At 37.6% G+C, this 24,243-nt stretch overlaps 1 protein-coding gene across 5 annotated transcripts in view; it reads right to left on the bottom strand.

Annotated features, from left to right (window-relative positions):
* Positions 1-24,243, bottom strand: part of LOC131773091 (uncharacterized) — a 176,258-nt gene that overhangs the window by 1,658 nt on the left and 150,357 nt on the right. For 4 of the 5 annotated variants that reach the window (XM_066173821.1, XM_066173820.1, XM_066173823.1 and 1 more), the window contains 7 exons: positions 8,100-8,120; positions 7,405-7,425; positions 2,773-4,949; positions 2,577-2,643; positions 2,079-2,333; positions 911-988; positions 1-517 (listed from right to left, as the gene is read on the bottom strand). The exon at positions 1-517 is cut by the window's left edge and continues 1,658 nt beyond it. In XM_066173821.1, the coding sequence (XP_066029918.1) occupies positions 324-517; positions 911-988; positions 2,079-2,333; positions 2,577-2,643; positions 2,773-4,949; positions 7,405-7,425; positions 8,100-8,120 (2,813 nt within the window). In that variant the 3' untranslated portion in view covers positions 1-323. The remainder of the gene's footprint in view (positions 518-910; positions 989-2,078; positions 2,334-2,576; positions 2,644-2,772; positions 4,950-7,404; positions 7,426-8,099; positions 8,121-24,243) is intronic. The other variant, XM_066173824.1, reaches the window with a different exon arrangement.

Raw genomic sequence — 24,243 nt, 5'->3', positions numbered from 1 at the left:
TTATACGAAAACTAGTATAGCATTCAAATGGAAAACTAATAAAAGAAAGCTTGTTATCTGACCACGAGATGAACGAAGGCTTAATTTGAAATTCGATCTATAACTTTTTCTTTTTACTTTATACAAGTGTGACTGTAAGTGACTCTAAAACTGCTAAAATTGTTGCCTAATACAGATTATGGCTCTCACACTTTGATGCAAAATTCAGGAAATACAATATTTCATATATGTTTTGCTAATAAGTCGTCGGCTGCTGACTTGTTTTTCGCGTCTGCTTCTTGCTGTGTCGCTCACCTTCGTCCGGTGTTCATATTCTAATTCAATTACATAAGATCTGCAACAACTGGTAGCTCGCAGTCGACCAAGATGTCATAGATTTCTCCAACACTCAGGTGGCGATGCTTTGCCACAGCGCCAAGAACAATGTCAGAAGGATTCACAACTCTCTCATCTAAAAAGCACATCTCGATTTGGGAGAAACCCAGCCTTTCTGCCAACAGTTTCCACCTCCCTCGAACTACGTATAAAAACATATTATGGTCTTTTATAAATTGTGTTACAAAAAGAAAAAAAAGATTTTAACCTCAAACCAAACCCTATTGTGGACCTCATGGTCAAATGGCATAAATTGCTGACCTTTTCTTGGAGCCCGATATCCTCCAAATTGGTCTAAATTATCGCTATCACATCCTTTGGAAAGGGTTTGACGGAAGCTGACGAAACTTAGTTAGTTATGAACTAATCTAACCGGAATATGATCTCGAAGCGCATCTGCAAAATCAAATATTGTTAAGGTCCGAGTTTTTTCGAGAGTCATTTTCAGAGTCGAGAGACGACAACCTAGGAGTTCAATCAAAAGTTGCAACTAGAATGAATAAATGGGTGTGCGGAAGCCGACCTAATTCCTTACCCGAGAGGCTGAATGTCAAATCCTTGTATTGTTCATGTGGCATGCAACCAACTGACATATCGTCATTCAGCAACGGTCCTGTAGAGACAAACAAACAATAACAGAAGATAAATATAGCAGAATTAATTTTAGAAAACTTAAAACCAAAACAACAACAACAACAACAAAAACAAAAAAAAACAAACAAACAAAAAAATATATATATACACTGCACTGATGAGGCCCAGAAGGCCGAAACAGTACTGTCTGCAGTTAGATATAGCTCTTTGGCATACAAAGCTTTGCTTTCATGTCCAAATTGAGCACTCTACTAGGATGAGTCATTGCTGCTAGCATTGCGCATGCTCACTAGTTTTTCTAGTTTGAGCACTCTGGCATGGCTTAGATCATCCCACATGTGTGAGATCACTTGGGGTGGATATATGCCTTACCTCCATTGTACATGATGAGGCCCAGAAGGCCTAAAAAGTACTGTCTGCAGTTAGTTATATATATATATATATATATATGTACATATATAGGAAGTCTGCAAGTCGAAACAGTGCTCAATACGTTGAAGCAGAGCAGAATAAATATTGTGAGAGGGAAAAAGTTGCGTACCTTTTTCCGTCTCATATTATTTATGTACATATATATATATATATATATATAGTACTGTCTGCAGTTAGATATAGCTCTTTGGCATACAAAGCTTTGCTTTCATGTCCAAATTGAGCACTCTACTAGGATGAGTCATTGCTGCTAGCATTATGCATGCTCACTAGTTTATCTAGTTTGAGCACTCTGGCATGGCTTAGATGATACCACACGTGTGAGATCACTTGGGGTGGCTATATAGCCTTACCTCCATCCTAGCATCAGCACTGCACTGATGAGGCCCAGTAGGCCGAAACAGTACTGTCTGCAGTTAGTTATATATATATATATATATATATATATATATATATATACATATATATATATATATATATATATATATATATATATAAATATTAGGGCAGATCAAAAGGGGATCAACAACGAAAACAACCACACAATAAAATCAAGCACGCGCTGACGTTATTTTAATGTTGCATTGAGAGGACGCTTGTGTGAGTACTTTTTTATATCTTAGAAACCTATTTCCTCTCCCCCGAACGAGAAACAAAATCATCTTTTTAAAACTCACCAGCAGTACCAGCAGGCGTAATCTCTCGTAAGTGTCTCACCAAATCATCCCGTTTCTCAGATTTAGCTCTCAGGGCAAGGGCACGAATCATAATTCTCGTCTCAGGCTCTGGACTGACCAAAGATGCTGGTTCCAACTGCAGAGCTTCTCGAAACTGAATCACGATATCCTTGACATCACTTGCTGAATTGAGTGGAATGGACTGGATGGAAGTATTGATACTCTCGGGCAGCGCAAGATCTTTCCGTTTCGTTCCTTGAAAATGATTAGAACGAATTGAAATAATAAAAAAAAATGCAATAAGACAGAGTTAAGCAGACGGAATGTAATTTGCTAAGGCCCAAAACTTTTGAGTTGGTTAAAAGTCTGGTTTAGGAGAGATAATTTTATGCTAATTTCTGTAAAAAGTATACGAGAAGGTATGTTTACAAAATAAGCCCTTCTTTTAACTCCGACATTTTTATTATGTGATAATGACATGAAAAAAAGGACCCTTACCTTCTACGGAAAATATGCCTTTTGCACTGAAGGAGCCTCGACTCGTTGCGTGAAGAGCTTGCAGCTGCTAAAAAAACAAATTGAATCCACTTTTAAACTTTTTTTAAAAACTGACACTGAACATAAAAAAATATCAGCGTCATATTAACCTAAAATATTAGCTCTTATCAACCTAGGGATGAGACTGGCAACGTACCTGATTCGTTGACATTCTGGCACCTTCTTCTTCTTCTCCAAATAAGAACCAACATTTGAACTGCTGGATCCGAATCCTGCAATCTCCAGGAAGAATACTTCCTGGCCTGTTGCAATGTTGACGCTCTCGCAAATCAGATTCTGACAGAAAGTGTAGACACTCGCATCCACGCACGTCATGATCGCGGCATTTTACCGACCCTGGTTGAGAACAGACTGGGCAGCAGACACACATATCGTACTTCACGTTGTTGAGCCAGTGAAACTCTTTCCGCATGCATTCGAGTATAAACCTCAATTTCCAGGGAACAGCACGGGATATATCTACTCTTTTCTCGTCATTGTCAACGCTATAAAGAGCGACTTCAACGGCTGAGGGATGGCACCAAAAAATGACAGAGATACCTTGGTCTGGAAGAATGTGAAACATGGCAAAATTATGAAACAGCCGTGGGCTCATTTCGCTGTTCCATTCTTCGCCACACCACTGGAAGAAATGTAGGATAAGTCGGGAAAAGAGACCAGGAGGTACTCGACCTGATGCAAATGTTACAAAAAGAGATGGAATGTTTACAGAATCGAGAAGCTTAAGGACGTCATCTGTTGGGGGTGACATCAACATGGACGGCACAAGGTACTGCTTGCTATCTTTAGACGACGGCCAGGGGGAAAGCAAGCATAATCTCTCCATGATGGCAATGAGGCTGTTGTGACTTTCTTGGTTTTCGAGCAAGTCTCTCCAAGCATGGTCAATGAGTTTTTCATCCAAGATTCCGGTTTTTTCCAGTTGGATCCAGAGGTCTTTGACAGCATGCTCTGTGTGTTTAAAACGCCTTACAGTAATTACGTTTTTGAGGACATCAACAAGCCATTGAGGATCTAATATCACCATCCTTTCCAACTCTGGAGAGCCACTAAAATGAATCACAATTCTCTGATCATGCAAAAAATTCAATAAAGTGGAAAACTCATCATCTTCTTGAATTCCACAATCTTCAAATGCAATCCTCTTGGCTTCTTCAAGTGTTATCCACTTATCATGCTTTTTGCGAAGCTTGTTTTCATACCTCAACCACTTCACGGGAACTTCTTTTTTCGTCAGCTGCAGTTCCTTTGCAACAGCAAGGATCTCTTCTCTCAGTCGCTTAACTTCGATACATTCTTCCTCACTCCCAGACTTTGTATTATCCACGACGAAAACATCTTTATACAGATGTTCCTTGTAGATCTTGGACTGCAAAAAGCCATACGTTTTTAGAGCAAGGTCTCTGGCGTTAGATCCACGAAACGGCACGTCAGCATGGGTGCATACCAGGAATACTGGGGGAAGCCTCCATGGCAAAACATGACTAACATTCGAAGCGGTCTCTTGGGAGCTGGAATTCTCATCCGGACTTACCAAGGAATAAATTGATGACATCCAAAAGTCCAGATAATCAAGGTTCGTTTTACTGCAGTCAATGTCCTCTTTGTTCTCGAAAAGTCCTGTTTTGACAGGCGGGGTGGCTTTCTCGCCTGGATCACGACTCAAATCAGACACCAAAATATAAATAGCTTTTCCCGTAAGGAAAATTGGATGGGTTTCGTAGTACACTGATTGTCCACCAAAATCCCACAGAACTGAGTAGATGTTATCTTCGTGGTTTGCACTTTCTTCCTCTTGAAGCATTTTTTCAACCAGCCTGGCCACTTCCTCGGGCAATTTTCTGTGTAAGGACTCGATATTTCTTGAGAGCTTAGTTGGTCTTCGAGTTGATATTGATCCATCCGGAGGCTCTAACTCTGACTCTGAATCTGACTCTGAGTCAGAATACAACTTTAACGAAAATCGCGCTGGATTTGCCCTTTGTTCCCTTAAAAATTCACTGATCACTTTCGCTGTTGCTATGTGTTCAAGTTGATCTTCTGATTCAAATTCTACTTCTTCCTTCACTTTTCCGCTTTTCCAAATCTCTTTTGATACTTTAAAGTACGAAGAGTCAGTCTCTATTCCGACTGTGCTTTCCTCTTTTTCGTTGAAATTTTCTCCTTTTAAGGACTTTTTTAGACTAGTTTTTCCTGTCCGCTCCTGTCCGATCAACATCACTGGTATTCTCTTGATGCAGGCCTTTCCCCCCGTTAAGGCTTTTTCATATGCCTTAACAGCTTGAGGACCTCGAGCATAAATTTCCAAAGGGACTAAGGATGCAATTTTTAAATTATGCATTAGCAGGTATAATAACCTGTGGCTGTCTTATGTAAGTTGAAGAGGGGTAGGTTGTGTTTAAAATATAATGCTACTCTCTCTTCTGGTGTTGTTTGTTCTCTGTCTTAAGAGAGTCATGTAATGAGATATTTCTCATACATATATGTATACTTGCAAATATTCAAAAATGGTTATTAGTGCAACATAGCGATTATAAGTGTTAATGATCAAGCGTGGCTGAGTTCTTAACATGCGTTTTCTTATGGAACGAGACGAAGTTCCACAAAAACGCAACGAAAACAAAATGAGGCTAACTTTCAGCCATCTAGATCGAACAACTTCGGTCAATAAAGGCTATTTGCAATTCCATCGCCAACATTGTCCGAAAATAACGACCTTTGTTCATCCCGCTCCACGCAAATTTCTCATTGCGTAGGATCAAAGCGGGTGATCCCCAGAATGAAGAATTAGCTTCATATTGACTTCGGGCGCTTCCGGTGTATAATTAAAAATGAACTTACTTTTAAGTCAGATTCTGCTGAAGTTAAGAAACTACCTGATTGCGCTAATGTGTAATGTATACATACGTGTAATGTATACATAAATAAAAGTTAACAGAAACAAATGAAAGGGTTAGTTGTCGCAGAAATGTCTGATAAAGCAGCAGCTAACTAAAAAATCCGACGGTAATTGGGTTTCCGGGGCCAACTACAACTCAATAATTTAAACAGTAATTTATGTCTAAATTTTATAGGCTTTAGAATCCAGGCAAGCGGACGATTCGATTGAGGCGTTGGGCAACTAAGTTTCTCTTTTATTCCCATATCAAACTCATGGGGTACAAATAGTCTTAAAATGAATGTAGTGACCACGCCCACTTCAACACTCCACTCAAATCGAGTGTAATTTTCGAATGTTTTACCATCGTGCGGATTCTCTACAGAAAAAGCACTCAATGTACCTCTGAAATATTAAACTATCAAATTGTGGCTTTCTATTTCGCTAATTTTCTAACTTTAAGGTAAAGTTTTTCCCTCGTCATTTTTACCTTTTCTAAGAGTGGTTGCCTGAAATTAACAAGGCGTTTTTGATCAAAACACGACCGAGCGAAGGGTCTCAGGCGATATCTCTTTTACGCAGGTGCACATTAAAAATGTACCGCCAGAATCAAAAAGAGGAACAAATTTCCTTTGTTTTGATATGTAAAGTGTCGAACAGCTGTATCTTCCTCCTTTTGATTTTTTCCTGTTTTTTAAGCGTGAAAGCAGCAGGAGAGGGACCGGGAAACTCAGAAAGCGCTTCGGCAACTAATCTGCCATCGTTTACTTACAAGATAAACAAGTAAGATTTGTGAAGTTCGTTGAAGTATTAAGTCTAAATAAATGCCTTTTTTAAGCTTGTTTGCTGGATTTTTCGTAAACTTCCCTATTAATTTTTCGTTTCAGCTTACTAATCTATACTATTTTAAAGCAATGTAAAGACTAAGACGGAGAACCATGAGTCGGTCCTTTCAACAATCGTAAACAAAGTGTTTGAGCAATCAGGTATAAGAGGTTTAATAATCAATAGCCGCATATCAGAATTCTTCAGAAAGAAAGTATTCTGTCTTCAGAAAGCTGTCAAGAAAGCTAGTAATCGTGGCGGAAGGCAATTAATGCACTTCTTAGCAAGTTGGAAACGGGCCCTCGGTATCGATTTAATATCATATCGATCTCAATATCATACAGTCTGCTATCTTTCTTCCGTAGATTCGCCTTTCTAACGAGGGTGTATGTTGAGTATTCATTGGAAAATCGTTTTTTTTTTTTATTTCCCTCTTTTGCCTGTCCGCCATTTTAACGAAGAGCATGCGCATTACGTGGGGTTAGTGGTTGCGTACACCTGGAACCGAGAAAAACAAATGTTCGTCGTACTGGGGAAAGAGTTTGATATGGCTTTCGACTGCGGGCGCTTTCGGTGTATAATTAAAAATGAGTTTACTTTTAAGTCAGATTCTGCTGAAGTCCAGAAACGACCTGATTGCGCTAACAATACTATTTAATCAGTCTCAGCATTATTTCCCATTACTGTTATCGGGTAAAATTTGACCGTTAATAGCTGGTTCACACAGATATGAGCCGTTAAAGCCTGATCAGTTTAGTTCTATCTATAGAGGGTATTACAGAGATGCACATCTTGCAGTCGGGGAACGATTCAGCTTTATTTCTTAGCGTTAAGCTGCATTATTCTAATGTGTTTTCTTTTTGTTGTTGCCATTGTTGTAAATTTATAATACCATGCTTAATTAAGATTAAGTCAATAGAATGAGCTATTATCAAATAAAGGAATTGAAAGTCAATGTATTAGTGAGTATATTTGCTATTATCAAACATACATGCATATCCAACGTGTAGTGTATAGAGTAAATATTGAAACACGGTCAAAATAAATAGATAACAAATAAATTACCTTCTAGCCTCTTCTGTATTCCTAAAAGGAAAACAAAAGAACTAATTACGATATTGTTTGCAAAATCACCCCAATCCCTCAATACAATTATGTAGAGAACCTACAGATCTGGTGGCTTCAGAGTGCATGATTTTTTCCAAGCATTGACCCCCGCGAGGTGTTGCTATATTGAAAGACTAATTTACCTAATTAAAAAAAATAAAGTATTTTCCAAACTCCAAGAGTGTATTGTAGACATAAATAAAAGTTAACAGAAACAAATGCAAGGTTAGTTATCGCAGAAATGCCTGATAAAGCAGCAGGCTCATCTTCCTTGCAACAACTACAAAAAATGCTATGGTTAGTGGGAATCCGGGTCCAATTACAGCTCAAACGGGCACACAGCGAAACAATAATTTATGTCCATATTTTATAGGCCTTAGAAACCAGGCAAGCGGACGATTCGATTGAGACATTGCGCAACTGAATTTCTCTTTCATTCCAAGGTTTCGCCGATCTACCTTATCGTCTGAGAATGTTAAAAAAATAGAAAATTGTTTACATTCCTGAACGATGCCGTAGATCTACGATAGCATGAAATAAAAAAAAGAAATACAACAGCTCAAGGCCTGTTATACATTTATACTAAGATGCTTCAATCAGTCTAACACAATAGGATGTGCTCTAAGAAAATGAAGTAAAATATAACAAATTACCTTCGTATCTCTTCCGCATCGCTAAAATGAAAACAAAATGACGAATTACGATAAGGTTTACAAAGTCATCCCAATCCCTGAATTAAATGATTTAGAGAATCAACAGATCTGGTGGCTTAAAAATGCATATTTTTTTCCAAGCATTGACCCCGCAAGGTGTTGCTATAATGCAAGACTAATCTACTTAAAAAACAAAAATATTTTCCTTACTCCAAGTGTGTATTCGATACATAAATAAAAGTTAACAGAAACAAGAGCAAGGGTTATTTATCGTAGAAAATGTCTGATGAAGCAGCGCTGTTGTCGCTGTTGCTTTTCTTTAGGAGGTCGCTTGTTCACGAATTTCCTTCCAAATTCCAAATTCAGTCCAAAGAGCAAGCGAAATGCGAGCCTCGAATACCAAAACAAGAAAAAACAAAACTACTACAAAACAATCAAATTGCTGTTAACAGGCTAGTATTTGTTACTTATTTCTTTATGTTTTTCTCTTAGTATTTTTGTTTGTTTTCTCGCTTTTATACTTCGCCTACAGTGTGCAACTTGTAAGAATATGTGGAAATTGAGAACTACAAAGATTTAGCAACACGGCCAACTACTTTTACTTTTTTTGCGACGCTGCCAGGCAAGCAAAATGAGGATTACTACAAAGTAAGATATGAATCATCTCAGTCCCCTTTTGATTTTGATGAGAATATAGTCGTGGATAAGTAAACTTCACTGATTAACAATGTTTAAAGAGGAGGGATTGTGGAAACGGCTTTTCGCTCTGGTTGTGTCTCTCAAAGAAATGGAGGTTTACTCTGAATAAATTATGACATGTCTTGAAGTGAAGTGTTGCTGAATATTCAAAGAAGCGCTTTTTTGTCGCACCGGCGACGAGAATCAAATTAACAACTAGGAATGCTCTCCGATACATTACACCAAAATGTCCAATAAGAGTTTTTCCAATTAAAAGCTTTCACTTAGAAAACATCTAAAAGTCTCAAGTAAGAATTAAGGGTAACTTCAGCGCAAAAACTTGTCGACACTTGCCTCACAAACCTTTCTTATTTTGCTTCAAAAACCTATATAAATAACCGTCAATAACTTCGAGGTACCGTTCCAAATTAAAATTGGTTGAAGACTTAGCGATGAAAAGTTTGGACGAATTGATTGCATTTGGGAGAAACGAAACAAACTAGATCGATGTCCATTTTAAAGGTAACACGAAGGCGACTGTTTCATCAGGGTTTCTAAAGACGAGGACACTGATGAATGAACGCAGCAGCAGGCCGAGTGCTTTTATTGTATTCGAGTGTTTAGAAACCCTGATGAAACACGAAAGGGTCTAATTTATTACCAATAAAAACAAAATTAAAGCGAAACAGAGATCATGCTTCTAGTTAGTTCTTGCTTTCTCTTGTTTCATTGAACTGTTAAAAAATGAACAGATTTGCTAGTCAGTGTCATGAAAGATGTTTTTGTGATTTTTGTAACAGCAGCTTTTTAATCAGAGGCAGCGTCACTGAGTATTGACCTCCTGTCTCAATTTTGAAAAGTGGAATGAAGTATCTACGCCGGGATAAGTCTTATCAGTCAGTTTCAACCACCAAATTGTAGCCAAAAGGAAGTTTTTGTGCTCGAACTTTCGAAGTCCAAAAATAGAATACAAAGAGAGGTGGGCTGTTGATGTTTTCCGAAATTGGCAAGCTTCGCACAAAAAATATCATATCCTTTACGCCAGCCGGGGAGTGTGTTCAAATTGTGCAAAGTCTTGAAGAAAGGCTGAAGGACCTGCATAGCCTCTCCCTAAACTTCTGCCTTACAAAGTTCGTCCCAACAAACGAACGAGCATTTGTTTAAGTATTGCATTCCTTTGCTAATTGATTTCCAAACACACGTGTTTGGATATCCTAACACGTATTTTTAGATATATAAAATATTTATATGAGCCTAAACAAAATCCAAATTGCTATTTTTAACAGCATTTACTTATTCATTTACCGTTCGCCGTTGTCGTATAAAACGCCATTTTCAACGTCGCTGTAAATTATGTTACATCGTCAATATATGAAACTTGTGGAGGAGCGGTGGCCTTATGGCTGTTAGGGCGTTGGAGCCCTGGCCGGGTCATTGTATTGTGTTCTTAGGTAAGACACTTTACTCGCACAGTGCTTCTCTTCACCCAGGTGTACAAATGGGTACCAGCAAATATGCTGGGGGTTAACCCTGCAATGGACTAGCATCCCATCCAGGGGGGAGTAGCAATACTCCTAGCCGCTTCATGCTAAGGAAACCGGAGTTAAGCGCCGGCCCCATGGGTCACTTAGGCCTGTATAAAGGATTTACATATGAAACTTGCTGATTAAAAAAAAAAAAGAAAAGAAAACAGACAGCAATAAGTAATTATGAAAAAGAGTGACAAATCATCGCACTAATCTATTGATTTTACGGAGACCACTGGTGGACAAAAAACCAGGCTGAATATGTATCTATTTGCAAAATGCAGAACACACGTGAATGCACAGGTATATCTACTTTTATAAAAGTCACCGAGTCCCCTCGTCTCCTTCAAATTCCTGAAGGCATATCACTCAGAGGAAAAATGCGCATAAAGTGAAGGGAAGGGAAGTGGCTCACTTGAAATTCACTTACTGTGTTAAAAAGGTACAAGGTAAAAAGAAAAAGAAAAAAAAAAACAGGTGGCAGCATCATGTTGTTTATTGAGCTGCTACACACTGGGGATGAAAGACTCGAGCAAATAAAATTTGGGAGACAACCGAAATAAATCTATGTTCTCAAAGCCTAAGAGTAAAAAAGGTAAAAAAAATTTACATATTCGCTGCCGGAAAAAAAAATGTAAACTGCACAGCGTTTTTTTTTTTTTTTTTTTTTTCGGGAAAACTAAAACATTGCGGTCATACGGGAAATCACTTTTTTTCTGAGATGCAATGAAAGGACACACAAACAAGTTAAAATAAGTAGAACCCGCGAAACAGGTCATATGAAAAGGGGAAAGTTTGCACAACACGTCACACAAACATCAAGCTGGGTTTGTCCAGTTGATTTTGTCGCTCAAAACCGTTGTGGTCTGTAACAGCGTAACATCGTTAATGATGGCAATAAATTTGCAGAAAGGCGGGCTAGTTCATTGGGTTCCGTGTGCTAAATCTCGGGAGAAACTGCAATAATTCTATCAGAGTATATGCGTGTTGTTTTGTAAATATTAATTCTGTAACGTAATTTAACTCGTTTGTGTGTCCTTTTAAGCAACGTGATATGTCTGTAATGACCAGAGTACCAAATTTTATTCTTTAATTTTGATCTTCTCCACACTGTACGTAATTCATAATCTGATATTTCAACGTAAATTATCGAGAAGCCGCCTTCCGATCCACTTTGTTTAATTAGTAAGTCACGCAAGCGTGTAAGCGTTACGACTGATCACGTTTACGCAACGTTTTAGGAAAAGTCGGCATCTATTCTCCATTCAGTTGTTATGAATACCTAAAATCCTCAACGTAGAAGACAAACGAACGAAGTTTTAACGGTCAAAAGGAGATCTTGGTCAATTTTAGAATTAAGCAAACGTATGGATTTACAATGTTTTTAAGATGTTCCTAGATGGAAACTAGAGATATATCCGCGGGTTTGAGACAATCCGTAACCCCCATTGGTGTATAAACTATGCACTGATGTGCTTTTTCAGCCAGATTAACGACTGCATTTTGAGAATTCTTTAGTACAAATTAGTGAATTTTTGTTGTGCAAATTAAGGTCGAAGAGAAGGGTCTTCTCTGATCACGCTGGTATGAAAATATTTCAGCTGAAGTTTCCATATTTTGTCTGTGAACTAACTGAATATATCTTGTAACTTGTGTCAAGAAAGAATTCCGTGAGCTATATCATTGCAGTCGCTGCGCGCTAGAAAAAATCTGTGAAATGTGATGGCCAAAAATCATTTTTGGTTTGTGGCGACGCAAAAATAGAGAATTGGAGAACAGCTAAACTATTTTTGAAACATGTGTCCTAAACCCTTTTCATGGGCAAAAGAGAAAACTTTTTTTCCGACGTTAATTAGGTTAAAAAATATGGAGTTCATAACTTTAACACGACATTAACTTTCCGGCACGACTTTAACTTTCCCGCACGACTTCAACATTTCCGCACGACTTAAACATTCCGGCACGACTGTAATTTTTGGGCATAATTTCAGTTTTCCGGCGCTACTTTTTAGGGCACGACTCTTTCATGGCAAAACCTTTAACTTTTTCCACCAGAAGATTCACCACGAGAATCAACTCTGCAAGTCATTATCACCGCCGTCCGATCGCAATGTAAATACTCTAACACTGTTTGGTAAGAGCTATGAATAAATTTGCAATCGGGCAAAACTAAATTGAATAAGTTTCCTCCATCAAATTATACTTAGTGTGCTTGTCTTGCACTCAATTTCTAGAATATATATCAGTTAACAACTGAGGATAAAATGTTTCCGTTGACTTGAGTTAGACTGGTTCTCTGTATCGCGAATGTACTGAGAAGAAGTAAATTCAGACATGGCCAACTCACTCGTCAACATCTGCATGATTGGCTCATTTTCTTATTTACACCTGTTCCTACTGACTAGAATAATCGCTTTATTATAATCGTACCAAACTTTCCTTTCAAGCATCGTTTGTATGATATTTTGTAACTAATTCTATTTGCAAGCTTTTTGTCAATGTTCTTTTCAACGATAACACAACATTCCTCAATTAAGATAAAGAAAACAGTCATTCCGTTGCAATTCTGCAACATTTATTATAGCGAGTCGTACTGTATACGCAAGAATTAAATACGAACAAACCAATGCAATCGAACCATTGAAATCATTTCAATAAATCCTTGCTTCTTCTGATGCGAATCAACATTGGTACGAAACGTCATAACTATAATGGAGACTATTACGTCCAGTCAAAAAAATAACTCACTCTGATTTTCTAATTAAGTGACATTAAACAGTTTCTGAACAAGAGCGAAGTAACTGCTCCAACTACAAAGTCTTTCTTAAAGCCTATGACAAGTAGATATGTTTCTATTCTCAACTATTGGAACTCTCAGCTTTTTTTCAAATGCAAATCAACAGCAAGAACCACTCGTCCTCCGAGGCAGTCTTAAGTCTCTTGCAGCTCATGTACAACCATTCCGCGCACAACTCGGTATGGTTCATACACGAAGAAGACAGGGTTTCTAAACACGAGGAAACTGATGAAAGAGGCGGAGTGCTTTTATTGTATTCGAGTGTTTAGAAACCCTGATGGAACACGAAGCCCGAGTTTATGAAATGGCTTCTCCAAAGGGTCTAATTCATTAGCATTAAACACAAAAGCAAAACAAAGATTATGCATGTATTTAGTTTTTCCTTTCTTTTGTTTCCTTACACTGTTGAAACATGAACAGATCTGCTGGTCAGTGTGATGGAAGATGTTTCCGTGATTTTCACTAGTGCAGCTTTTCAATGAGAGGCAGTCGCACTTTGCATTGCCCTCCTCTGTTACAATTTTGAATAGTGGCAGAAGCTACGCCGGGACAAGTCTTGCCGGTTTCGACCACCAAAAGAAGCCAAAAAGAAGTTTCTTTGCTCGAACTTTCGAAGTCCAAAAGTACAGTACAAAGAGAAGTGGGCTGTTAATGTTTTCAGAAATTGGCAAGCTGCACGTGAAAAAAATCATACACTCTACTCCAGCCGAGAAGCGTGTTCAAAGTGTGAAAAGACTTGAAAAAAAGGTTCGAGGACCTGCATAGCCTCTCCCTAAACTTCTGCCTTACAAAGTTCGTCCGAACAATCGAACGAGCATTTGTTCAAGTATCGCATTCCTTTGCTAATTGATTTCTAAACGCATGTGTTTGGATATCCAAGCATTTTCGGTTACATAAAACACAAGCCATGTTGCTATTTTAATTTTGAGCAGCATTTACTTATTCATTTGCCGTTCACCGTTGTCGTATAAAACGCCATTCTCAACGTCTCTGTAAATTATGTTACATTGCCAATACACGAAACTTGCTGATTAAAAAAAGAAAAACAAAAAAAACAAACAAACAAACAGAAATTAGCAGTTATGAATAAGAGTGATAAATCATCGCACTAATTTATTGATTTTACGGAGACCACTCATGTACGCAAAAACCAGGCTGAATATATATCAGAAAGATATTTAGATATTTAAGATATTTAACAGAGTTCCCTTGTCTCTTTTAGATTCCTGAGAACATGCACATATAGGAAAGACGCACAGAAAGATGGGGACTCACTTAAAAGTCAATTTACTTTGTGAAGAAGATAAAAGGTAAAAAAAAAAACAGGTAGCAGCATCCTATTATTCATTGAGCTGCTACACACTGGAGATGAAAGGCTCGAGCAAATAACATTTGAGAGACACCTGAAATAAATCTATATTCTCAAAGGCTAAGAGTGATAAAAGTTAAAAAGTGAAAAAAGTTAAACTAATTCACCTAATTCGCAGCCTATTATCTCTGTGTTACTTCCAACTCTGAAAAGTCAATCGTCATTCCCAAGACCCCCCCCCTCCCCCGCTTTAATTTAAGCGAATGATATGGAAAATAATATGAAATTTAATGTGTGAAAGAAGGCGAAGAAAAAAAATAAACGATTTTTGCCCTTGTTATCTCTCTCAAGTAATGAGGAGTTTCCATTAACCAATCATATTCAATACACGATTCGATGTAAAGTTGTGAGATGTGACATGTCCATCTTTATATTTATTTACCTCAGGAGGTAGAAAAAACATTCGTAGCAAAAACTAATTTATACAACGTGAAAACAAAAAGCTCAGACGCTCGAAATACCGAGCGATAGAAACCGTCAGAGAAGGTAGCGCTTTAAACGGATCAGTTGAGATGGAATACCTTGGTCATTTGCGAAATTCAGTTTACACCGGTCCATTCTGGCATGAGTAATGCGGCGAGATTTCTCTCTCAATCACTGAGATTCAATTTACTGCTTCTCGCTTAGAATTTAGTATACTAAGCTACAGTGCTGTTCTTTTGAAACCCTTCGCGCTCAATGGGCGATTCGTGATTATTTGAACGAACGATTTCCTAACGATAAATTACTTAAACTTTTGGTCAAATATCATAGCATTATCAAGAGCGTAGCTACGCCGAAAAGGCAGATTGAAAAATGTAGTCTCAAAGATGAAATCCGAAATATGAACAGAAACCTCTTGGATGAACCAGGCTGGCACAAACTTCCGCAGGTTACAAAGTTTTAGTATTCAACGTCCAGAAAACTGGTGGAAGGAAAAGGTGGGTTGCAGATTTCACCAGATAAGAGTGTAAATCTAGGTTTTTTTTTAATGAGCCAATTCTATCTACAAGATTCTCCCAATGAGAGAGGTCAGTTATGAACATTAAACGAAATTAAACTCAGAAAAAATGCTCCACCCAGATGAACTACAGTGTCAGCACTAAAAGGTCAACAGACATCAGTGCTTAGGGTTAGATGCACCTCATTTTTTAAGCGTTTATACATTGTCACAGTACCTGTTTTATGCCCTAATTTCAGTATGACCGCATTCTTTCTAGTCACGAAAAAAGGCGACTCCAATATTTTGAAGTTCGTGATGTACAGGAAAATATACATTGTAAATTTTGATGTACCACGGTCCTGCCGGAAAAGACTACATTTATAAAAAAATGTATCAGACTTTTATCCTAAATTTCATTTCTTTTTCAGACAGCGAGCTCTGGGGAAAGTACCATGGCATAAACCGCCATAACATGAACCGCCATAGCTTTCAGTCCGTGATAACTGTCAATATTCAACTTGTATACCAACTGAAAGTAACGGAAAGATAAAGCGTATTAACGGTCGCGCATAAGAATCACCGTTTACTTAAGCAATAAACCACACTTACTATCGGTTCACCTGCGCAAGAAACTGCGTAGGAGATGTTAAGAGAATACGAGAAACGCTGTTAAGCCACAAGCTGGAGACAAATTGACCAACGGTACTTTTGTTTCTCGTTGAGTGCACATCTTGTATCAGGCTATGTGATAATGGAGATTTCAATGACCCATTGCCACACATAGTTAACTTCCCTCTTTTTCTCTCTCGGGGAATATAAAAAAAGAAATGAAAAAGGGGATAACATCTAATGATCGAAATAACAATGAGGATCAAATGCACCAATGACAGCGCACTAAAACACATCAATAAGAACAAATAAAATTGCTGTACAAGAACAGCGCCGAGTATATATTGCACTTTAAGTAGAGAGAGGAGAATAAAGTAAAGCTGTTCGACTTGTAGTTCTCGTTGTCAAGGAACTCATCCTGTAAAATCAAACAAAAGAATTTGTATTGTTGTTTTCGATTTACTCCAACTGAACAATTATCCATATACACTATAAATAGACTGCAAATAAACACCTCCAAGTTATTATAATTTCTGATTTTTTGGAAGTTCCACTCAGCTTCGTGTTCTTTGATGGTATTCAGATTTCCAGTTTACTTTACGGCTAGTGCATGAGTCTCTTTGTCGCTAAACCACTCAAATCAGTCTCTAAACCATAGATTTAAAAAAAAATGTATATATATATATATATATATATACGGCGAAAACAATTAAAAGTTGTAACCATATCTTTAGTCAAAAGCTCTTACTTGCTCGTAAACCTGTGTTAATCACAATCATCAGAATTATCTTAATCAATTAACATACTCGACTCAATCATCTCACTACTATAAATCTCGAGCCCTAAAACCGGCCAAATATGAATGATAACATTATGATTGTTTTAGCTACAAACAGAGAAGGAATTGGCCATCCTTTATTGAAATGGCACCGAGTTATAGCCAACACATTGCTTGAATAAAAAAATTACCTCAAGTCACAAAACTATCGGACTTTGCTGACTAGATCCTAATTTCTTTGCGAATGTCCTGATTGCCCGTATTGCGTCGGTTTCATTTTTAAGCTCAAGTTTGTTTTAAACTTTTCAATTTAGAATGGTTCATCCTACCATAGCATTCCTGAGTCATACGAATAAATAAAGCATAATAACACAAGAGCATGCAAAAAAGTACAAGATATCAGATATCTGTAGTTATTTAGACTATACCTTCGTTAAAGGCATATAATCAATGTAATCATGTTGGCCTATCAAATTCTTAGTTACTTGGCACTGTAATTGGAAGGACATGGAAATCGTCAAGTTGTTAGAGACCAAGTCCACGAGTTAGAAAGTAAAACGCTTTAAGTCTTTTAAATTCATTGAACTTTTCTTTGCCCACCTTCCGCCTATGCTCTTCAGAAGGTGTTGTAATTTCCCGTTTATTTGACTTCTAGTCCATGCGTTTATTTGCCGTGAACTGTAAGAAAATGCTCCAAAAAACGTCGATATTATAAAGGTCAATAGAAATATGTGAGGAGAAAAAACAGAAGATGTCTCCTAGCGATGCACGAACTCCAGAAAGTTTACGTCGCTTTCCAGGGTTCACGAGATACCGCCAGTTTTAATTGGAACGCCCCACTGACAGCGCAAGTAAAGAGGGACTCGCATGTAGTGTAATTCATAGCAGAGAGGGCTTGAAACAAATTAACTTGACAAATCTCAGTTGCTATGAAAAATTGATTTTATCACCCAAATGACCGATGCCTTTCGTATTCCCCTAGCGGGTACGTGATGATGTCTTGTTTCCAATGCTTTCAATCTTGGATATTCTGCTCTTCTCCATTCCTATATTTAGCAAATTCTAGCAAATTTTCCGCCATTTATAACTGTTCCGGCAGCTTCTAGGTGTTATGTGTCCATTGAGAAAAATATATCGCTGTGCAAGCTGCATATGGCCAGGCACTTTGCCTGAGAAAAAGCAAATCGAGCTTTTCAATAAATTCATATTGCGTTTTGCTACCTTCAAAAATGTTCAAAATTTCATTTTATACTTACCCACCTGATAATGGCGAGAGTAATGATAATGATAATGATAAGGATTTTATATAGCGCTAAAACTATAAGCAATATAATCAAGCTAATGTATAAGCAAGCTAATACATCAAGACAGGACTTCAGAAGCCATGTAGGAATAGGATCCAGCCGACAAGAGGCATTGGAGGATTTTTGAACAATCTTAGACACTTCTTCGATGGATAGCGCGGAAAAACTCTCCAGATTCTCCTTAAGAGTAACAGGAACGAGTCGAGGTTCTTGAACTTGAAACTTGTCAATATTTTCCTTTATGATTTCAATTTTTTTTTAGGAAAAAGGTACCAAATTCGTTAGCTAGCTTTGTGGGGTCAGTGTGCTCTGGAAGAGCCGTCTCAAGTGGTTCCCTACATAAAGAATTAACTACACGAAATGACTTGCGAGAGTCACCCGCACACTGATCAATTAGGTTTGAATAATAATTCACACGTGCATATTTAAGAAATGCAGAGTACTGATTACTAACTTTATGATAATTATTCCAGTCACCAGGGAGGTCAGTTTTCACGGCTCTCTTTTCAAGGCTACGACGTTGACGCTTGAGTTGTTTAATGTCATCATTAAACCATGGGACCTTTGGACGATTAATCATAATCCTTGTTTTAAGCGGGGCAAACTTATCCAGTATGTCAGTGAGGGTCTTGTTAACGCAGTCGGAGAGTGCATCAATGTTGTCCCAGTGTACTCTTGCACAAAGCATAGAAGCGGCAATATAATAATAAGATAATACAATGAGACTTTCAAGTCAAACTGCATCATATGTCTAGTACATGCATTCAGTGTATGATACGATCGCATCACAGGAAACACGACTTCTTTCTAACCTTGCCAATTCTTAATTTTCAAGTTCAAAAGGAAAAATAGAAGCTAGGCCGATCGACTGTCCCGCAGCCAATGCACAGTTCAAGTCCAAATAAATTAAATTTAAATTTTCCTTGCAGCGCTATCACCAGATCGTTCAACCTTCGATCGACAAATTAGACTACAGGAAGCGTTTCCTGGATTTCAACTAAATTATAATTTTTTTCTCATTGCATTCGGGTAAGTACTCTTCTTGAAAGTTTCGAATTAACCTTTCAATCTATTGGTACTGCATTCGTTTGTTTGCTGTTTAACTACTGCGCATGCAGTGCCTTCAGTAAGACCCGGCACCCGCTTCTGTGAATCGCTGGGTATACTTCACCGGACTTTGACGCGTCTAAGTCGGATGTGAAATAAATAGCACAGAAAATTATAGTCAATTTAATATTGGAGTAGTCTTTGATTGTTAGATTTGTTCTTTCTCTGGAAGTTTCCTATTTCTGTATGTTCTGCACGTTTTAAATGTTTTACACAAATTCATCATGCGCGAAGTAGGAGTACACATTGTCGCTTACTTATATAATAATCTTCAAGAAACTTGGTGCTAACCTAAGACTTCAAATAATTTTTGGACAAATAAAACATCAGCAGTTCTTGTCGACTTCTGGTGAGAAAACAAACTTGAAATCAAAAATTGTAAAAATATCGCGCCATAACACGTCACGTAAATCAAAGTCGGAACTTTTTTGCACAGATGTTAAGTTTTTATGAAACGCTTAACCGAGGACCACAAAGACAGAAACAAAAACAGCCATTGAACACTTTGGCGTCTAACGTACTGTTTATTTACGCAACAAAAAACCTGCAGTTGCCGTAAAAAGCGAAGAAGATTGTGTTCTTACGGTTACTGGTTAGCCAAAAAGCACTGTTACTTAGAGGCAATGTCAAAGAGAAGGGGGGCAAGTTTCTAAAAAATACTATGGAGCTGCTTCAATGGAGCGTATAACAAAATGATTTCCTTTTAATCAACTTTGTTTATAATTCGAATTGGCCACCGTAAAGAGATTCAAAGACCTACAACTCGAGCGTTAGCCCCTCCCCTCCCCTCCTATTAAGGTCTCACTTTTTCCTATCCTCTACAACCAGATTCACTTTGTACTACACCTTAATTTATCCTTATATCGTCTATTGTAACTGCGCCTGGTCGTCCACATACTTATCTAACTTAAATAGAATTTGTTATTTGCCAAAGCGAGCTGTGCGGGCTATCACCAACTCAGACTATCGAGCCCATTCCGCTCCTTTATTCTCCAAACTAGGAATTTTATATATTTTCAAAGTCAATACGTTTGAAATTGCCAAATTCATGTTTTATTTTAGAAATAACTTACTGCCTCCATTGCTTTTCAATCTTTTCGTAACGAATAGCCAAATTCACAACTATGGTACCAGAACAGCCAGTAATTATCGAACACATTTGTGCCGTAGAAATCTCAAGCAATTTTCAGTTCTCTGCCAAGGTCCTAAAATTTGGAACTCTCTTCCTGTTTCCGTCACTCCTTCGTCAAACCCTCTTAGTTTTAGGACAAAAATGCAAGAGTTTTTACTTAAATAAACACTGAATTGGCCAAGCCGCACATTGCAGCACTTTTTCTTTACTTCATTTATTAATGTAAGTGAGGTGCCTCTCCCATAAGCCCGGTGGCTTCCTGGGTCTCCTCGCCTTCTAGCTATAACCGCTGTGAATAAATTTTTTGTATTGTGTTAATATGGCAAATAAAAGATGATGATGATGATGATGATATAAAGCCACAAGCCGGAGACAAAATTACACAAATGGGGAGGTCGTTGTACAAACAGAGCATCAGTAACTACGTCCCAAAAAATCGCGATTGTTAAAATAGGGTGCTTGTTAATAAACAGACTGACGTAAATCAAAATCCTTACGTGAACATGGAAACGCTTAACCGAGGACTACAAAGAAAGAAACAAACATATAGCCATTGAACACTTACGCGTCTAACTGTTTATTTAAAAAAATGAAATTGTAATTGCTGTGAAAACCAGAACATTAGCAGATGACTTAGAAGAAATCGACGGCTCGACGAATGTTTACGATCTGATAAGAAACACGAATGGTGGGAACAGTTAGAATTCATTGGCTAACTGATTTATTCAATTACCTTATGTAAACATTATTAGTGGACTGCATCAGTAATAATACAAACTTCTGTAGACGAGATTAACAGATTAGATCCTAAAGTTAAGTTAAGTGAAAGAAAAGAAAAACTTGGATCACAAAAAATGTGTTCTGCGCTTCGAGGCAGGACCGGAGACTGAGAGGCTTATTTCCAATTGCAAGCAGAAGAAAACTCTGTAAACATTGAGCAACTGTGGGTCAAAAAGTGATGTACGAAGGGAAAACAATAGAATCCGCCTTGGCCAGAAGAATGAAGGTTTGGATCATAGCATTAAAATTTGAAAACGTTTCCGAACATGTGCATGAGGAAATTTGATACACACATGATATTACCTTGTATTATTTTTGTACCCTGCGTGCCGAAAGTGTTTGGTATTACTGTATACGGGTTTGGATGGTTACCATCATTCTGGATCTTTCTGTGACTTTTTGGAAGCTTTCAAACAAACTTACATAGTAAAACCTAAAACAACTCGTGATCTTGAAGAGTTTTTTGGGCTAATTTTACCCATTTCCGGCAAAAAGCGAAAAAGATTTTGAGTTTCCGAGAACATACTGACTTAAATTTCGGTAACCAGTAACTCTATGTCCTTTCAGAGGACCTTTATGTGAAACTCAGGCAGCAGGTTTCCATGTCAGCGAATGAAAGATTTTGATCAGAAATAAAACGAACAGATATACAATTGTAACACAAAGAAGACTATTATTAATTTGACTGATTGTTTGCCGAAGTTTAACACCGAAAACTTTCTTGGAAGCCAGTTTATTCTCATTGGGACCAATGGGCCAACCAGAAAGAAATCGTTTTTCACATTATCCTCCGACGGGTGCTTTACCAAGGTAGCCCCGTACTCCATATCTCATTGAAAGCAGTGTAATACTTAGAGGCAATATTTATTAACTGAACTAAGTGTTAAAATAAAGAGGGGCAAGTTTCCAAAAACTAATGTGGTGCTTCGTCGGTGGAAGATATAAAGATACATATATATATATATACATTTTCCTTTTAATCAAATAAGTTGATATTTCGAATTGGTCACCGTAACGAGTTTCAAAGGCTGATAACTCAAGCTTCAGCCCCTTCTCACACGTTTCCGGTAAACCCTCAAAAGAAACATGAATATTTGCATATTAAATTAGGTAAAAATTGCGCATACACTCAAAAGAATAATCAATCAAACAAATGGCTAAGGGAATGTTAGTTTTCATGGTCGATTTTACGCCTCTTACAAGCCACGATTTACCCTTCTCACTTTCATTCTAGATATTATCTTACAAAAAAAATTGAATTTTTGGTATTCAGTTTGAAAAACGCATTTACATACATTCAATACATAAATAAAAGTTAACAGAAACAAATACAAGGATTATTTATCGCAGAAATGCCTAATTAAGCAGCGCTGTTATCCCTGTTGCTGTTCTTTATGAAGTCACTCGCTCACGAATTTTCTTTATCTTCTCAAATTATAGTCTAAAGTGCAAGGAAATGCGAGCCTCGAATAACAAAACAAGACAAAGCAAAACAATTGCTGTTAACAGGCTAGTATCTGTTACTTGTTTCTTTATGTATTCTTGTTTGTTTTCTCCCTTTTATACTTCACAGTGTGCAACTTGTAAGACTATGTGGAATTAACTTGAGAACTACAGAGATTTAGTAACACAGCCAACTACATTTACTTTGTTTCGACGGAGGAGGGCAAGCAAACTGAGAAGTACTACGAAGTAAGACATGAATAATCTCAGTTCCCTTTTGATTTTGATGAAAATATACCCGTGGATGAGAAAACCTCACTGATTACTTACGTTTAAAAGAGGAGAGATTGTGGAAACAGCTTTTGGCTCTGGTCGTGTCTCTCAAAGAAATGAAGGTTTACTCTCAATAAATCATGTCATGTCTTGAAGTGAAGTGTTGCTGAATATTCAAAGAAGCCCTATATTTTGTCACACCGGCGACGAGAATCAAACAAACAACTAAGAATGCTCACCGATACAGTACAACAAAACCTCCAATAGGAGATTTTTCAATCAAAAGCTTTCACTCGGAAAAATCTAAAAATCTCAAGTAAGAATTAAGGGTAACTTCCGCGCAAAAACTTGTCGACACTTGCCTCGCAAACCTTTCTTATTTCGCTTCAAAATCCTATAGAAATAACCGTCAATAAGTTTGAGGTACCGTTGCAATTAAATTGGTTGTCGACTTAGCGATGAAAAGTTCAGATGAATTTCGATCACATTTGGGAGAAACTAAGCAAACCAGATCGATGTAAATTTTAATGGCTATGCACAGTCTGATTTAGTGGAGAAAAAAAGGACTGATATGATGACTGATTGCTTTCATCAACATCCTTTATAAGGCAAAACTTACGCTTCATACACGAAGGCGACTGTTTCATCAGGGTTTCTAAACACAAGGAAACTGATGAAGGAACGAGGCAGTGGCCGAGTGCTTTTATTGTATTGGAGTGTTTAGAAACCCTGATGAAACACGAAGCCCGAGTTTATAGAATGGCTTCTCCAAAGGGTCTAATTTATTAACAATAAACACAAAAGCAAAACAAAGATCATGCGTGTATTTAGTTTTTCTTTCTTAAGTGGGCTGTTGATGTTTTCCTAAATTGGCAAGCCGCACGCGAAAAAAATCATATCCTTTTACTCTGGCAGGGGAGTATGTTCAAAGTGTGCAAAGTCTTGAAAAAAGGTTGGAGGACCAGCATAGCCTCTCCCTAAACCTCTGCCTTACAAAGTTCGTCCGAACAATCGAAGGAGCATTTGTTCAAGTGTCGCATTCCTTTGCTAATTGATTTCCAAACACACGTGTTTGTACATCCTAACACGTATTTTTGGATATATATAATATTTATATGATCTCAAACACAATCCTTATCGCTAGTTTTGAGCAGCATTTACTTATTCATTTGCCGTTCGCCGTTGTCGTATAAATCGCCATTTTCAACGTCGCTGTAAATTATGTTACATCGCCAATATATGAAACTTGCTGACAAAAAAATTAAAAAAAAAAGCATAAATAAGTGTTTATGTCTATGTTTTTATGTCTATTGATTTTACGGAGACCACTCGCGCACAAAAAACCAAGCTGAATATATATCTATCGCTAGATATCTATTTGCGAGATGCAGAACATGCATGAAGACACAGGCAATGAAGATCTACT

The sequence above is a fragment of the Pocillopora verrucosa genome, chromosome 10 (assembly GCF_036669915.1).
Source record: "Pocillopora verrucosa isolate sample1 chromosome 10, ASM3666991v2, whole genome shotgun sequence".
NCBI classification, from domain to species: Eukaryota; Metazoa; Cnidaria; class Anthozoa; order Scleractinia; family Pocilloporidae; genus Pocillopora; species Pocillopora verrucosa.
The sequence above is the reverse complement of the archived record's forward strand: the minus strand, read 5'-3'. Positions and strand labels throughout refer to the sequence as shown.